This window comes from Mustela nivalis (genome assembly GCF_964662115.1).
Source record: "Mustela nivalis genome assembly, chromosome: 1".
Classification (NCBI taxonomy): Eukaryota; Metazoa; Chordata; class Mammalia; order Carnivora; family Mustelidae; genus Mustela; species Mustela nivalis.
Genome location: NC_139020.1, coordinates 196636678 through 196653815, shown reverse-complemented (window position 1 = coordinate 196653815; position 17138 = coordinate 196636678). Strand labels below are relative to the sequence as shown.

The 17138-nt window shown below is 58.8% G+C and overlaps 3 protein-coding genes across 6 annotated transcripts; all 3 read right to left on the bottom strand.

Moving 5' to 3' along the window:
- Window positions 1–357: 357 nt before the first annotated feature.
- HYAL1 (hyaluronidase 1) lies at window positions 358–3019 on the bottom strand. 2 transcript variants are annotated; one of them, XM_082702777.1, is made up of 4 exons: window positions 2746–3019; window positions 1331–2254; window positions 881–970; window positions 358–736 (listed from the first exon to the last, which is right to left on the bottom strand). In XM_082702777.1, the coding sequence occupies exons 1-4, from the start codon at window positions 2764–2766 to the stop codon at window positions 422–424; spliced, it is 1350 nt and encodes a 449-aa protein (XP_082558903.1). In that variant the 5' UTR covers window positions 2767–3019; the 3' UTR covers window positions 358–421. The 2 variants fall into 2 exon arrangements, with proteins under 2 accessions (XP_082558903.1, XP_082558904.1); XM_082702778.1 differs by having other exon boundaries at window positions 2720–2860.
- A 3507-nt stretch (window positions 3020–6526) lies between these two features.
- Window positions 6527–11801, bottom strand: HYAL2 (hyaluronidase 2). 3 transcript variants are annotated; one of them, XM_082702741.1, is made up of 4 exons: window positions 11389–11801; window positions 8285–9252; window positions 7697–7786; window positions 6527–7255 (listed from the first exon to the last, which is right to left on the bottom strand). In XM_082702741.1, the coding sequence occupies exons 2-4, from the start codon at window positions 9200–9202 to the stop codon at window positions 6845–6847; spliced, it is 1419 nt and encodes a 472-aa protein (XP_082558867.1). In that variant the 5' UTR covers window positions 9203–9252; window positions 11389–11801; the 3' UTR covers window positions 6527–6844. The 3 variants fall into 3 exon arrangements, with proteins under 3 accessions (XP_082558867.1, XP_082558868.1, XP_082558869.1); XM_082702742.1 differs by lacking the exon at window positions 11389–11801 and adding an exon at window positions 10103–10540; XM_082702743.1 differs by lacking the exon at window positions 11389–11801 and adding an exon at window positions 9628–10525.
- Window positions 11802–13566: 1765 nt separating this feature from the next.
- Window positions 13567–16535, bottom strand: TUSC2 (tumor suppressor 2, mitochondrial calcium regulator). Its single transcript, XM_082702667.1, has 3 exons — window positions 16218–16535; window positions 14996–15116; window positions 13567–14863 (listed from the first exon to the last, which is right to left on the bottom strand). Exons 1-3 carry the CDS (start codon window positions 16361–16363, stop codon window positions 14798–14800), a joined length of 333 nt encoding a protein of 110 aa, XP_082558793.1. The 5' UTR covers window positions 16364–16535; the 3' UTR covers window positions 13567–14797.
- Window positions 16536–17138: the final 603 nt, after the last annotated feature.

The following is a 17138-nucleotide window of genomic DNA, read 5'->3' as shown; positions in this document are numbered from 1 at the left end:
GCCCTTCCAACTACCCCCTTTCCTCTCTAAAACAGCATTCCTCCTCTTTGTTCTCCAGACTTGCCCATGGTTTTGTAACAGGTCGCATGTCCCAAATGGCACTACTTTCCTGTTCCCAAATAAACCCATTTTTGCTGGTAAAATAACTACTTTATTTTTTTTTTTTTTAAGATTTTTTTATTTATTTATTTGACAGAGAGAGATCACAAGTAGGCAGAGAGGCAGGCAGAGAGAGAGAAGAGGAAGCAGGCTCCCTGCTGAGCAGAGAGCCCGATGCGGGACTCGATCACAGGACTGTGAGATCATGACCTGAGCCGAAGGCAGCGGCTTAACCCACTGAGCCACCCAGGCGCCCCGATAACTACTTTATTTTTAAGGTAAACAGGAGCTCCATGTGTGTATCCTGGTGTATGACCAGTCACTACGTGCCCTGCTGCTCACACCGTGCTCCCTTCCAGCCACGGTAGCAGCGACATTGGAACTCCACAGCCATCCGCATCTGATCCTCAAGTGAGAGGGCACCTTGTAAGGTCAGGGGCTGGCCACCACGAGCAAGCTGGATGGAGAAACTGGTGGGGTTGAGGATGAGGAGGGCCTCAGGGTGGCTGGGGCGCCGGGCACAGCGGCCATGGCCTGAGCACAAGGCTTGACTGCACAGAAGAGCCCCACTGGTCACGTTGAGGATGAAGGGCCCCAGTGTGGTGTCCATGTACTCCTTGATGGCCTGGCAGGATTCCTAAGTGGGAGGAGGAGCATCAGGGACACACAACAATAGTGCATGGCCCCCAGCCTGCTGTCCCAGCCAGGGTCTTCCCAATCAGCCTGGCAGCTCCACCCCTGCCCCCACCCTAACCCCCCATCCTGGGCTCATTGAGCTTACCTTGGTTTTTGTGTTCTCCCAGCTCACCCAGAGCACCACTCCTGCTGCTCCCTGGGCTGCACTTTCCCCCAGGCTGTGCTCCAGCTCATCCTGGGGAAAGGGACAGCACAGCTCTGAGAAAAAAGCACAGCTTTTCTCCTCCCTACCCCCCACAGTAGATTGCTGTAACACCACTGGATGGGACAAATAACTCATAACCCCCACCGGGGGCCACCCTAGTCTCCCGTGGCAAGAGGCAAGCCTGTCACTGTAGCCTGTGAGTGCCATGCAGCAGGCACTCCATCTTTGTGATGAAGGCCAAAACATTGCCGAGCACAGAGCTTGGCACCCAGTAGGAACTCAAGGAATGGAGTAATGGACAAAAGTGCCCCAAGGCTGTGTGGCCTCCCTTACTGGATCTAATGCCTGACAAAGTAGGCTACAAGGTGGGTGGGGTCATAGGAGACTCACCAGGGGCAGAAAGCGGTTCGTCCCGTCATAGAAGATCTGAGCATAGGGCAGCACCGGCAGACTGGGGTCCCCAACACCCATAGCCATACGGAATGCCTCCCCTACGCGATGCCGCACGTACATCTGTCCCTTCCCTGTGCCCTCCAGCTCTGCAGGCAGGTAGATGCTGGGATAGAGGGCACAGCTCTGGCCCCAAAGCCACCCCAGCTGGTCATTCTGGGCACTGACCCCCGGTGGGCACTGGCCAGTATAGTTGGGGCTTCGAAAGTCATAGTTATAGCAGTCCGGGAAGCCATAGAAACCCCAGAGGCCACGAGGCCTCAGTGCTTGCCCTAGCCTGAGTGTGCCCGCCATCCAGGCCTGCGCAGCCTCCTGGAACTGGTTCCGCGCTGCTGCCTCCACCTCAGGAGCTGGCCAGTCGGGGTGCTGCTCCCGGACCAGTGCCCGGGAGCGCTGCCGGTAAATGTCCTTGGTGTCCCAGTTGAAGGCCCAGCGTGGGCGCCACGCCTCCCAGTCGATGACCGCCAGCCCTGAGAAGTCGGACGCAGGGATGGCAGCCAGGATGTCCTTGAAGGAGCGGGCCAGGTGGGTCTCAAGGCTGGCATTCTGGGGCAGGCCACCAAACACAGGCTCCCCGGAAGATGTGTAGTAGGGGTAGGTGCCCAGCTGGTAGCTGTAGAAAATGGTCATGTCAGGGCCGCGGAAGGTCTGCCCCGGGTTGGCTACCACATCGAAGACACTGACATCCACGTCCACGCTGTACTTCTCCAGGCACCACTGCGTGTTTGCATTCCAGATGGTGGTGAAGGGCTGATTGGGTACCATGGGGCTCCTGGAGCCTTTAGCCATGCTGAGCAAGCTCAGGAAGAGGGCGTAGGTGGGAAGCAGGTGGATTGCCATGGCAGAGGATAGGTCTAGGGAAACCTGGCCAGGGGAGGCAAAGCTGAGAGCAGGTTCTGAACACTCTTACCCCTGCTTAGAGAAGGCTGGCCAAGCCCCTTGCTTATTAATCCATCCCTGCTCCACTTTGGGTAAACATTGACCTTGGCTCAGGGCTCAGGGAGGTCAGAGGGCAAAGGAAAGGCGTGCAGGGGGAGCGCTGCCACTGGAGGGCACATAGAGTTGCCTCGAGGGTGGGACCTCTGCCTTCTTGCCTCCCATAGGCTTTGCCTTGGCCTACGCTAACCAATCCCCTTCCCCAAGAGCCACAGAAGCCACCACTTCTGTTTTGAGAAGTGCGGCTGAGAGCCAGGCCCTCGGCCCCCAGGCTGACCTGACTGATGGGGGGGATCCTTTCCTGTCTCTTCCCCTAGGAATCCTGGCCAGCCATTGGAAGAAGAGATGCTCAGCAACCAAGGACAGGTCAGCCCAACCCTCTTGTATACCCACCAGTCTGCCCACTTGTCCCTGCTGACCTCAGGGCTGAAGGGCCTCATCCTCCAGATTTCCTGACCCCAGCGGGAGGGCCTAGGCAGGGCTCAGCAAGATTCTGTTCCTCAACTCTGGCCCCAGCTGCACCAGACTCAGAGGAAGCTGCTGCTGGAAACTCTGAGCTTTTGTAGGGGGTGGGGGGGGTCACGCCACCCAGTCTGGGGGAGGGCTGAGGGGCAGGCTGTGGGTTGGAAGGCTGAGCCCCGCAGAGGGCTGCCTTGGCACCCCTAAGAGTGCCTTGGTGGGAGGTGGGGCTGGGCCGGAAGCAGCCCCGCCCACAAGGTCAACACCAGGCCGGCTTTGTGGCTTTCTTTGGATCCGGGTGGGGGTGGAAGCTTGGGTGGCAGACCCCGCTGGGCAGGTCTGTGTGTGGTAGCAGAGTCTGGGTGTCTCGGTACCCTATCCTGAGGGAGCACACTTTCCTGCATGGCTGCCTTATATCATCTGTGGGCCTTGGGCACTTTTACCTTTGTGGACCCCTTCCTCAAAACATTAAAAAATGAGGGGCACCTGGGTGGCTCAGTGGGTTGGGGCCTCTGCCTTCAGCTCAGGTCACGATCCCGGGGTCCTGGGATGGAGCCCAGCACCAGGCTCTCTGCTCAGCCTGCTTCCCTTCCTCTCTCTCTGCCTGCCTCTCTGCCTACCTGTGATCTGTCAAATAAATAAAATCTTAAAAAAAAAAATTAAAAAATGCATTTTAAACTGTGCTGGTGCAAGGACAGGTACCATCCAGACTGAAGTCATTATTCTATGTTCCATTATGAGTAAATATTTTCCTCTGCTTGAAAAAGTGAAGACATTTCTTGGGCCCCTGGAAGTATGGCAACCCCAGGCCCTATACCCACTTGCCCTAGGTGGGGGGTGACTAACTCCCCTCTGCTTTAGGGACAAGTCTAAAAGGCACTGTCTATGACGTTGGGGCCAATCAGCGAATGTGTCTTTGTGAAGCCCTGGTCAGCTACAGCCCAGGCCTCTGCGCAAGGCCCAGTAGTGTGTGCGTGTTCAAGTGCGGACCCAGTACCTGAACTGGGTGTGAGAGTCCGTGGTCTCGTGACTGAGACCCCGTGTTTGGGTGAGCCTGGGTGTGTCAGTGACCACATGCTTGTTCATTCCTTTGTGATTTCACTTGTTTGCTGATTCAGAAACTGATTACTGAGACTTGCTAGGTGCACAGGCCCAGGCCCAGGCCCAGGCACGCCTGCCAGGGTGTGGTGAGGGAAAGCTCATGGACCTGGTCTGGGCGAGAGTGCTGCCTGAGTCTAGGGCCCAGTTTGAGCCTGAGCTAGGGATACCCCTCCCCCGCAGCACAGTGGCCAGTGAGTCAGTGATAGCCTGCTACCTTCTGCACTCCATCCCCCAGGCTAGGATGGAGAAGTTGACAGCACCAGAGGAGGACCCCAGCACAGGATCTCACCACAGAGGTGGTAGCTGCTGTTTTATTCAGGAATCAGGGCCACAGAGTGATGACCATTAGGGGCAGGGAGCCTGGCGCAATTCTTGAGAAGTGGGGGAGAGCATCAAGGCAGCCCCAACTCCCTCTCCCTGAGGGTTCACAGTACCTTCGGGTGCCCCCAGAAACCTAGTGCCGCGATTGGCACAACTCAGCCAACTGTCAGGCCAGCAACCTCCAGCAGCCTCGGTTGAAGGGAGACACTCCAATGGTGGAACGGCAGGAAAATGCTCCCCAGATGCTCCCCCTAGAGCCCTGCAGACAGAACTACCCCTGCTGTGCTCCGCTGGCCGGACTGGCCCAAGTGCCGTGTGTGTCTGGGGTCTGTCCAGCTTCGTGGTCCAGCCCTGCCTGCTCTCTGGTGACGTGCACACCCCAGGTCTGAGCCATCTTACTCTGCTTTACCCTGACCCACCCACAGCTGTGGCTGTCCCCGAGTTGCACCTTCCACAAGGCTGTTGTCCAGGTCCTCCTGGAAAGGGATGTGAGGTGATCACAGGTTTGCCTGGAGGGGTCCCAGCCAGATAGGTACAGGTCACAGGTGTTTGGGGGAGGTAACAGGCATGTAAAGTCATACATGTAGGGGAAACCACAGCTTTGCTGGCTATGCAGTCCTGGCTAGGTGGGGAAGGCCATGGATTCTGGGTGTTACAGATGTGGGTAGGGTAGCTCACTGGTGTGTTTGAGGGTCACAGCTGGGTAGGGGAAGTCAAGAGGTGTGAGGGCAACGAGGGCAGGAAGCCACAGCTTCTTCCTTGCCCTCTTTTGGCTGGCTCCATCATCTCATGACCTTATAGACCAACACCTGCATCTTCTGTCCAGCAGACTTCTCCCCACCGTGGCCATGAGGGCTGGGCATCCTTCCGCCTCAGCCTTCTCCCCGCACCGCATGAACTGATGTTGCCTTCCCCGTGCTACTGCTTGGCCCCCTTCCCTCCATTCTCTGCTGTCGCTCAGCTGTTGTCAGCCAGAGGGAGGAGGATCACTTTACAACCTGAGCTGGCATCAGCGTGGTGGGGCTTGCTGCTCCGGGCTCTGCTCTGCTGACTGCCTCTGACTTGGCCTCTGTATCTGGTGTGCGTCAGGAGGACAGGGCCCTTTGCTGGTGTTGCTCACGGATGCAGGCCAGCCCAGCCCAGGTACATGTGTATGCTGTTTGCTGAACAGGTGAGACGGTCACCGCCGTCAGGCAAAGTCAGGCGTGGTGGCGCTCGAAGGCAGCCCTTCCTGCCCTTCCTGCCTTTCCTGCAGTTAACACCCTGGCCATGCCGCAGCCCAGGACTGAGGCTGAGCCCGAGCCAGGCTGTGTTCAGTCTCAGCTGTGTTCCGACTTCCTCCAGCCTTTGCCTGCATTTTGTCTCAAGCTTCCCCTTCCCCTTTTAAAACTCACTGTAGAAGGCACTTCCACAAGGATACCTCCCTTGAGTCTTTGTGGCTGGGCTGCCCCCCTTCACTACCTGGCTGTTTCTTGAGTCTGTCTTCCCACAGCCAGTGTTTGCTGAGGGCAGGGCCCGTATCATCACTGACATGGACAAGGGGACCCCAAGTGAGGGTCTGATGGCTGAGCCCCTTCAGAAGCAGGGGAATGAAGCAGGCCGGAGCTGGTCTGATGACTCCAGATGCTACTTTTCTCCCCTGGGAAAGCAAGGGACAAGCCACATTCTCCCAGTGCCAGGAAGGAGCTGACCTTTAAGAAGGTCTCTGCTCCCAGACTCAAGATGTCTCCTTCTTGCCCCAACATAAATCTTTGCAGTGGGTCAGGGACAGGACTTCAGGATTCAGGTCCCAAACCCCAGTGGAGACCTGTGACCCAGCTGGGGAGAGGTATGTGGGGCTGGAGTCCACTGCCCTTGGGAGCAGGGAGTGGAAGATACGCCCTTGCCTATGGGAATAGCAAGGAGGGGTAGTCTGGCTGCCTGCCCAGCTAGGGAAGATCAAATATCCACTTCCCCGTTCTCCCTGGGTGGGCAAGGCGAGGTGAGTGGCACTGGGCCAGGGGGGACCCAGAAGCAAGGAGCAGAAACACAATGAGCCTGGTCCCTCACAGAAGGCTGGGCCCAACCACTTTCCAATCAATATGGAGAAAGCAAGACCCTGGGTGTTGGGATGGAATGTTGAATCCCTCTGTTCCCGGTCCTCAGCAGGCAGCTGCAGAATGGGCAGCTCTGGGCCTCCAGGTTCCACGGAGTGCATTTGACAGACTTCAGGAAGTCCCCAGCACAGGGTCTCATAGAGACAGAGCTGCGCTCAAACCTGAGAGACACTGGGATCTCTGTCACATGTCCTGCCTAGGTGCACACAGTCTAAGCACAGAAGCAGTTGTTTTGTATTTAATTTACAAAAGAGACCCCAAAATAATAATAATAAACTATCCAAGGGCAGGAGAGTAGGGTCAGGTCCTCTCTGGCCCAGCTGAGCCCCCTTCCTCTCTGGCAGGGAGAGAAGGGGTCTCTCAGGGAATTGCCCCTCCCCCTTAGAACAGGGGGGTGAGAGCTGGTATGGATGCCCTACCAGGCATCCCCAGGGATCTGCCCCCTTGGGGCTCCAGTCTGTCCACCTCTTGCAGGCTCCTATGTGCCCAGCAGAGCCCTTGTGGCAGAGGCCAGCTTGCCCGGCAGCCGGGTGAGAGATCCCTATAAAGTCCAGGTCAGGGCCAGGGTTGCCATAGCCAGCGAGCCGGTGAGGTGGGACCCAGCCCCGGCCCCATGGGCACCCCTAGTTGCCCGTGTACGGTCCCACTGGCATTGCTCGCCACCCCAGCCTAAGTAGCACTGGCAGCGAAAGTGCGTCTGCAGGTAGTTGAGATCAGCCCAGCTGAGCTCCCCCTCCGGCCGCAGCTGGGGCTCACCCGGGACGTGGCTTGGCACCAGGCGGAAGCTGCTGGCACTGAGGTGCAGGAAGGTACTGGTGCTGGGGTCACGGCGTACACAGCGCCCGTGGCCGTGGCACTGGGCCCAGCTGCAATACTGGGCAGCCCAGGACACGTTGACTACGTAGGGGACCAGCAGCCGTGTCAGGTAATCCTTGAGGTACTGGCAGGTCTCCTGGGGACAGAGGCCAGGGATCAGGTCAGTGGCCTTAACCCACAGGCCCAGATAGAAACTCTGTGTTCACCCTGCAGTGCCTGTACATTCTTGTAACAGCATGCACATGTGTTCACATACATGCGTGCTCCAGCCCTGACCGCCCGTTTCCACTGAGAAAGGAGGTGGCTCCAGAGGTGAGCCCAGGGCATGGGGGTAGGGTAAGAGGGAAGGGTGGACCTCTGAGGCTGTTCAGGACAGCATGATCCCTTTCCTGGGAATAGGGGAGGGACTCTTTCTTTGTTGGGACCAGAGGCGCCTTGGGAGGGAGACAGACAAAGGGCCCCATCTAGGTTGGTTTGCCCACCTTGAGGTAGGCAGCCGAAAGCTGCAACTCTCTGCCTGTCCCCCACTCCCGCAGACTCCGCTCTAGTAGGCTGGGGTGGGGGGGGTCTTACTCACCGTGCTGGTGGTGTAGCCTGCATCCCCCCAGAGGATGACCCCAGCCGCGCCCAGGGCTGCACTCTCACCAATGGTGGAGATGAGATCCATCTGTGTGGGAGGAGGACGGTCACTGGGGAAGACTGAGGCCACAGGATGAGGACCAGACAGGCTGGACAGGCCCCCACCCTGTTCTGACTTTCTGGTCCCCTCAGCCTCGTACCCCTTCCCACCCTCAGGCAGAGGCTGTTTCCCTTTCTCACTAGATGTGCAAGCCATTTGCATTCCTACTCAGGCTTCCATTTCCCAAGCCAATGGCCTACTCAAATCTAGGATGTATCTATCAAGATGAACTCCAAAGTCAGGGAGCCTAGTCCCAAGTCCCTGCTCTGCCCTGGATGTGCTGGGCAAATTTCTCAGCATCTCGACCTGAATGTTCTCATCTGCAAAATGGACCTAATGATGCTACCCTTTCACAAGGTCACAGAGAGAGTGACGCGAGGGGATGGAGAGCAGCCAGTCAGCTGGAGGGCAGGAGGCCCCCTGCCTCCCCCACCCCCACAGTTGTTGGGGGTGGCGGGGGAAGGCAGGGCCGCCGAAGGCACATACCTCGCTCAGCCCCGTGAGCCTGCGGCTATAGGTGGGTCGCGTGAACACGTAGACCGGGAGCGCGTGGTTGGCGTGGTGGGTGTGAGCCACACGGAGGGCCTCCTGAACCCGGAAGCTGACGAAGTTGCGGCCGTGGGTGGAGGACGCGAGGGCCTCATCCAGGTAGACGGAGGGGAAGAGGGCTGTGCTCTCCGCCCACAGCCAGGCCAGCTGGTCGTTTCGGGAGACCTCGACATCAGGGCAGCGGCCCGTATAGGTTTCCCAGTTCTGCACGTAGTCGTGGTTGTAACAGTCGGGGAAGAGGTAGAAGCCCCAGAGGTGCCGTGGTCTCACGGCCTTGACAAAGCGCAGTGTCTCCAGCATGAACTGCCGGGCGGCAAACTCAAACTCGTACTGCGCCTGCTTGACCACGCGCTCTGTCGGCCAGTCAGGGTGGCCACGAGACACCAAGCAGCGTGACGACTGGCGGTATATGTCCTTGTCCTGCCAGTTGCGCACCCACACGGGCCGCCAGTCCTCCCAGTCGATGACCGCCAGGCCCGCGGGCTCCTGGGTACGGATGTAGTGTTCCACATGCTCCTGCAGCATCTTCAGATGCGCCCAGAGGCTGCCATTCTGCGGCACACCCCCGTGCACAGGCCGTCCCATGGAACTGAAGCGTGGATACAGGCCCAGCCGATCATGGTAGAAGATGGTGATATTCTGGTTCACGAAACCCTCGTTAGGTGAGGCCTGAACATCAAAGGCCTTCAGGTCCAGGGGCACCTTGAGGCGAGGGCCACAGTCTTGTGTGGGCACATCCCATGCTACCACGAAGGGCCGGCCGGTGAAGATGGGTGGCGCTGTGGGCTTGAGCTGAGTGGCCCATGCCACCAACACCAGGGCCAGTGTGACGGCAGGGCACAGGCCTGCCCACATGCTGGGGGCTGCAGGAAGATGGTGTCACCTGTCTGGCACCAGCTCAGGAACTGGGGGAAAGATGGGAGAGAGCAAGTCAGTCTACAAAATCCTGGAGGTGCCCACCCCAAACCTATTCACACTCCCACAGCCCAGGCTCTGTTGGGGCACGGTGCCCAGGCTGTTCAGACCCTGTTAGGTGAGTGCTACAGATCTGAGAGACCACAGGCCAGTGAGGGGAATGCAAGACACCCTGGAAACTCACTGCCAGGAACATAGGGCTCCTTCCTGGAGCAGGTGGCTTATGGCTGGGCAGAGACCTCAGGTAGGTCTGTGACTCAGAACTGGCAGACTGAACCATGGACTCACTGCTCAGAAATAGAGATATCTGCATACCACCCAACACAAGGTTTCAGAAAGCCCCGAACCAGAGGCCCACTCTGTACCCCGTGAAGAATTCCCGATCCAGAGAAATGACAGCATTTGGATAAGGCAGGGCACAGCTCATGCAGCCACCAGGAAGCTGGAACACAGCCGCGGAACTGGTATCTGTGTAGCACCCGCCCGGCAGAAGAGCGGGGCTGTCAGGACTTTGTCTCGAGCGCAGACACTCTCCCAAGCTTGGTGGAGGCCCGCACCGGGACAAAGGGGCGGCGGACCTCCCACGGCGGCGCCAGCGAACCGGCCCTTCCCTACGCAGCCGCCGGGAATGCGCGCGCGCGCGCCCGCCCGCCAGGCGGGTCCGGGGAGGAGCTCACTTCGCCTGGCCTTTGTGCGGGACCCCGCCCCCGCCCCGCACGTGGGGCCTGAGCCGGGCCGGGTGGGGGGAGGGTTCTTGGGCCGTCCTGCTGGGCGCATCCCGGGGGGTCCAGAACTCAGCCTGTGTGGGAACGCCGCTAGGTTTATACTGCTCGCCCTCACCTCGCGCGGGGCGCTGCCGGGACCCGCGCCATGACCACCGCCATCCCCGGCCCAGCCCGGCCCACTCTAGCTGCTCGCCGAGGCGCGGCCCGGGCACGGCGCCTCTGCTGCTCCGCCCCCCCCCACCCAAGCCCCGGCCCGCGGGCTCTTTAAGAATCCAGAGCGGAGGTGGGCCCGGGGCAGGACTTGAGGCCTGGGCGGGAAGGTGTTCCTGACTTTCACGCAGCCAGTGCCGCGTTTCGGCCTCCAAGGTTCTCAGATCCTCCGCCGAGGAATGTGGCCATCCATCTGGGGCCGTGAGGCCCCTCCGAATGGGGCTTTCTTCCGGATTCTGAGGCGCGAGCTCTAATCAGCCCAATATATCCTCCCCCGCCAGCTCGCGGCCGGTGGTACAGTCCTCCCGGCTCCGCCGCGCGACCAGCCACTTAAAGGGACAGCGATAGGGACTGGAGTCGCGGAGGGAAGAAAGAAGGTGGTGTTCCTTCGCCCGTCCATAAGGTGGTGCTGAGGGACCCGGGGCCTTGGCTGGAGGCAGCAGAGGATCTGGCCCTGTACCCGCGAGTGTGGCTTCCAGCTCTGCGGCCATTAGTTTGGAAAGAGAGACAGTGACCAGTGCCGACCTCGGACCTCCCAGGACTACAACACCCAGTCCCCTACATATCAGGGCTCCCTTCCCCCCATTCCATTCTGAAGGGAAGCCCCGCCCCCTGCTAGTCTTGGGGAGGGGGCTAAGCACCAGCCTCTCAGCCCCTGCTGGGCTGGGCGGAGGCTGTGGGTTGTCTTGGCAACACGACCTTTGAGTCGCAGCGTGGCCGGTTCCGCTGGGGTCTGTAAGCCCAGCGGGCCCTGGGGATAGGGCCCCCAGCACGCGACCTGCATTCGGGACAGGCCCATGCCTGGGCTCCCATTCCTTCCTGCCCAGGCTCTCTGGAGGCCTGTAGGAGCCCCCCAGCCTTTATTTCAACCTGAGGAGGCTGCTACCCCCAGAAGTACCCGGCCCAACCGCAGAGAGCCAGCCTGGCTAGAGGGGCTTCCCCCGGTCTCCACCCGGTATCATGAGCCCTTTCGCCCCACAAGCCCCTCCCGCTGGGGAGCAGCCTTGGAGCCGGACCGGGCCAAGATCTCCCTGCGTCTAGATCCTCTGCCCCTTACGGGGCTCAGCTCCCCCAAAGGGCCTGGGTCTGCATCACCAGCCCATCCCGTCTGCGCGCCAGGGAGGGGAGGGAGAAAGAGCTCCCGTGAGCGGATCTAAGGGGGTGCAGAGCAGTCGCCTGCACTGGGCTCACCTGTGTGGGAGCCCGTGGGCCCAGTAGGTCGGCGGCCTCCCTTCTTCCCTGGGTGAGCCTCTCTAGCTAAGCTACTCGCACCAGCTGCTGCCCGCCGGGCAGCCCACCGGCGACTTGATAAACCCCATCCCCTCCCACCCGCTCCCGCCCCAACCCTTTTTCCTCACTTCCTGCTGCCCCTCTGAGGAAAGGGCCAGAAACAAGCGCGGGGGAAGGGACCGCCTTGACCTTGTTTCCCTCTGACGAGCCCTGCTGGCTGGCTGCCCCCCCCCCCCCCCCCCCCCCGCCTGCAGTATACCCTGGCTCTGGCAACTGCACCAGGTGACGGGAAGGCCGTAGGACTTGGCTCAGGTGACAGCCTCCGCCATGCCGGCAGCTTCCTAACCCTGAAAGCTCTTCTCCCTAACCTCCCCTTGGGGGTGAGGCTGGTCCTCAAATCCAGTAGCCTGTGAGTGAAGGGGCCCAGTGGTGGGATGCTTGGCTGACAGTCCCCCAAGGCAGGTGGTGAAGAAGGGAACTGGCTGCGGGGGGTTTTGGGGAACTTCCAGGAGCTGGGTCAATTTTTCCCACTGACAGCGGAAGCATCCCAAATGTGAGAGTGGAAAACATGTTGATGTAACATGCTGCGCAGCGTGGGGGTTGGGACAGGGGCTGGGAGGGGTCTATAGGCCCCCAGATTCCTGGGTGAACTTCACCAAGACACTGTAGAGTAGGGAGCTCATAACTTGGCTGGGAAAAAGGCTGTTTCTATGGGAGGGGCGTGCCCATAACAGGACTAGCCCCAGGCAAAGCTGCAGTGGAATCCCAGCAGGCTGTTCTAGAGGGGTGAGCAAGACTGCACACCCTCAAATCACCCTCAGCCTACCCCATTCACCCTACTGGCCCACCTCCCTGAGGCCAGGGCCCCTCTCCTAACAGAAGGCCATGTTAGAAGACTGGGAAACTGGGTACACACCCTAGAGTACCACCGAGGACCAAGGAGTCCAGGACATGGCAAGGGAGGGTGTGTCCCCATACCATTGTGCTGGCTCCATAAGGGACACAAGCCTTGGAAACGGCAAGGGTGGGGGCCCCTGGGGAAACAAAGGCCAGACCAGACAGTCCCAGGGCAGGGACACTTCCTCAGGCAGCCAGCAGGAAGGAAGTGAACACAGCCCAGTGGAAGGGAGTGGAAGAACACTGCCCTGACCCCCATTGTTTCCAGCTTTGGGGTCAGCTGGGGCAGGCTGAACCCAGGGAGTTCCCCCAACACTGGGATAGTGGTGATGGGAGATGGGATGCCATCTGGCATGGCAGAGTCCTGGCCCTGGGGCAGTAAGGGGGATAACAGAGGATGACAGGGCCTTATGTCTGGCATCTTATCAGGGAAGTGGGAAGGTGCCCAAAGAAGACCTACAAAGGCTGCACAGGAAGATCCTGCTCCGGATATGACAAATTTAAGCCTCCAAACGACTGGCAGGCCAACTCCCCAAACCCAGAAGCCTGTGTCCCTGAACTCCCTCTTTCCTAACAGGAATTTGGGCTGATGGCCAATAGCCAAACCTAGCAGGGAACCAGCCTTCTAGCAGGGCCTGAGAAGTGTAGGCTGAATGTACACAGGGTCAGCAGGAGGGGAGAACACAGGGTCAGCAAGGAACAAAGAAAGTACTAAGTGGGTGAGTTCTGTCTGATGGAACAGAAGCCCCAAACCCATTCTCCTGGTGGTATCCACAGACAGTCCTGGGAGGAAGCAGGTGGGTTGGGGCTACATAGGCTGGTGGTAGGCCAAGGGCATGGTGGCACCCAGCTGAATGCTGTGCACTTAAGATGGATACTGGAGGTCCATGGGGTTCGTGTTGTGACCTCATGTGGCGTCAGCTGGCATTGCTGGGGGCAAGACAGCTGTCCCAGAACTACCTGAGGTAATGCTGTCACCTCAGGTCAGGCAGATGGGGCCAATCCCTAGTGAAGCACCCCAAAGCCTTCCAATTCCAGGAGTCTCCACCTATTAAACACAATAGACAAGTGAGTGGCCTTCCATTCTGAGGGGCCCTGCCGTGAGGGGTGTGTGAATACACTGCCACCTGCTGGCCACAGCTGGGATGGCCACAAGGGGGGGCTCATCTCGATGATAAAGATGGGAGCCATTGCAGTGGCCCAGTCTAGACATGGGATGTCACAGCAGATGCCACTCTTATATGCAGGGTCTACAAATAATTTTATTGAAACTAAACAAATAACACAACATCCTTCTTAGATTGAGGGCCGCCCTTCCCAAGCCATTTCCCACACTCTTAAAAGCACAGAGCTTGCACAGTAAGGAATTAAAAAAAAAAAAAAAAGTCATTTTGATGTAGAAATCAGACTCTGCCCCAACATCATGGACTAGACTATTTACAGACTTTCACATTTTAAGTATTCCTTTATGACTGATCTCTCCTTTCTGTCTCTACCCAGGGGCTTCAGTACCTTCCATTGACTGATCCTGGGGGATGGGTATACTGTAGGGAAAGGGGTGGTGGGCTCCTCACAGCTTTTGACACCAACCTTAGGGGTGCTGTCCCTCACCAAAGGGTGGCAGATGGTCTCCTCCCTATGGCAGGGGTGTGTGTAAGTGTCGGGCTGGTACAAAGGCAAGGAGGATTAGACAAAGTAGGTGGGCCGGGGCAACTCCCCATAGGCACAGGCATCATAGCCCTTCCTGTTCCCGTCTTATGCCCTCTCAGCTGGGGTGTGTGTGTGTGGGCGGGGGGGACAATAAGTAGTTGCAGTGGGGAGGGATCAGTCCAGCCCTGGGTGGAGGAAGAATCCTCCCACACCAGTCCCATCTCCTATTAACAGCCAGAAAACTGTCCATCCATCTGGGGGTGGGAACAGATGAGAAGGTAGGCAGGAAGAATCAGGCTTGCACTGCCCCCCACCTCTGTCCAACATAGGAGGAATCGAGGTAGCAAACGGCTGAAATGCTCCAACAAGGGGGTAAAGGAAATGAGGGAAAGGAAGTTCCCACTTGTGTACAGTTCCCACAGCGCAGGGGCTGGAAGAAGGCAGACCTTGCTTGTAAAGTGCTGTAGTCCCTAGCAGGGCTGGGCCCTAGGCAAGCTTGGAAGAAAGCAGGCCAGGCAAGGGTGCAGGAACCAGGTATTCCTGACCAGCATATGCCCTGCCATGTACCTTGCAGGGATTGCTGGGGAAGGTGGGCTGGTAACTCTGCCATTAGCCCTCACCAGCCGCCAGCCACCTCTTGTCCACATATAAACCAACACCCAACCAACACTGCAGGACTGCCCTGCTCACGGCTGAAGTTTCCAGGCCAATGCAGTTTATTCAGGGTTGTGGCCCCAGCTTAGGTTCCTTAATGGAAGCCACACCTTGAGCCTGGGGCTTTCTTGGTGGGGTAGGGAGCGCTTATGCCTGCCACTCCCCAGGCTCACACCTCATAGAGGATCACAGGAAAATCCACGTGGATGCGGGGAGGATCCAGCTTCACGATGCCCTGCCATGGAAACAGAGGCTAGTGAGGGCCAGCTCCTCCCCCAAGACATGCACATCCCACCATGACAGCAGACCACATCTGGGGTCTCCACACACTCAACACAGGCTCTATGACCACTGCCCAGACCCTCACCTGAGGAATCAGGTTCTTATGCACCCGCCTCAGCTTGGCCCTCTTCTGCCCATTCTTGGTGACGATTGTCTCCTCGTAGAACTCGTGAGCCAGATCCCCATCCTCATCATAGAACATGGAGCTGTGTGGAGAGAGAGGGAACGGGCTGGGCTGGAGCCCCACACCCAGTCATGGCAAATGACCAGACTACAGGGAAATGCGCCCACCTCCAAATGGGGAGCAACCTTGGTGGGAGGAAGAGAGGATAATATGCCCGAAGAATCCTTTGTTTAGGGCTTGGGGTCTACTAGAAGCAAGTGGGGAGTGGGATGGTAGCCAGTGCTACTCTGTCAGTCTCCCAGAAGAGGGATCAATCAGAGCACGTTGTCATGGCAGCCACAGCCAGTTCTCATCACTGGTTTGCTCAACAAAAGCAGCCATTCCAACATCAGGCCCTTGTCTTCACCCAGGACTTCTAGAGTGGGCAGGATGATGGCTTGGGCACGTGTCTCTCTCCAGAAGATGCTGCTGGCCCTGGGCCAACCTGAGATGTCAGATGCCTGAACTAGAAGGGAGCCTAAAGAGAAAAAGGTTGAATCCTCCCCACCCACCCCAGATGGCTGGTGTGGCCAGACTACCACTGTTGAGTCTCCCTAATATCTACAGCCAAATCTCCAACATCACTTGAGTACCATTTCCATTGGCCCACAAGGAGGAGGCCAGTATGGCGCTCCTATCTGGACCCGTGGAAAAAGAGAAGGGAGGTCAGTACTCCAGATGTGAAGAACATACCTGGGTGAAGGTCTTTTTACCAAGGTTCCATCCTCAACACTGGGGCCCAGTCCTACTTTCGCGGCTACTACCCTCAGAGGTCTAACCCCACGACGGTGGGGAACGAAACCAGTCAAAACAGGGTTATTCTTCCTTCAGAAGAATTGGGGGAGAGGGAGGCTAGGAGCCTTCAACTTTCATGCTGGGCAGAAGGGGATGAAAGAAAGAAATTCTGAAGTCTCAGGGAGGCTCCAGCTCAGCTTTACCGTGCCCGCCCATGGACAAGCCTCAGGCCCACTCTTCCCCTAGAGAGACCTTCCAAGCAGCCAGATCGCTAGGGACTGACTGCTCTGCTTTCCCCACCCCTTGCTCCCACGGGTGCCCGAAACATCCGACTCCTCCTGGAGCTCCCTGTGACGGGGAGCGCCCCGCTGCCCGCCTGTCCTCCCCGGGGCGGAATCCGTGCCCTTACCCGCGGCGCGTGAATACGAAGGGGGGCACGACTCGGCCTCGCGGCCGCACCAAAGCTTGCTCAGCGACCGACGACTCCGGGCCTCCGCCCCCCGCCGCCGAGGCGAAGGGCCACAGGCCCCGAGCTTTGGAGCCGCTGGCGCCCATGTCAGGGCCGCCGGCGCATGGCGAGCCCCTCGGCCGCTTTGCTTTCACAGGGCCGTGGGCGCCGCCATGCCCTGCCCCGGCCTCAGCTCGCAGGTGCCGCCGCCGCCGCCGCCGCCACCACCGCCTTCTGTAGGCTCCGCTGTCTCCACGGAAACCTCACTTCCGCTTCCGCACGCTCCGCACGCTGCCTTCTCTGATTGGCTGCTTCTCTCGTCGGTCCGCGGGGCGGGACCAATAGCGGCTCTCGGAAGCTAGGCATCCCAGCAGGAACCGCGAAACGTCAGGTCCCAGCAGGCCACGCTCTCCCCAGCTGGGACAGCTCCTACCCAGTCAAGCGGAGATTGTGTCCTCCTGCTTTCATGTGTGGCGTCTCCGACGTCCCCGGCCCCCAGAAGTCAGGTCCAGCGGGCTGCCCAACCACCAGCTTCCCCACAACCAGCCCTTTAGGGCTGCCCCAGCCAGGCCCCGCATTGCCCGCCTGGCTTCGTTTTATACCCACACCGTTTCTGTGATCACCACTGTTGCATGTAAAGAAACCAAACCTAAAGAAAACTAGGTAATTGGCCAAATGTATAGCTACGGTCAGTCTGAAGAACTTTGGTTCAGTGTTCTTTCCAAACCCACTAGAAGGCATACTTCACGAAGGCAAGAATTAACAGCTAGACCTTCGGGGCCAGGAGCAGCATCTGGTCCTGGTCCATAGTAGCAGCTCAGTAAAAACGCCTCCCACAGCTTAGAGTGTGTGTGTATGTGTTGGGAAGGGTGTGGTTTCCCT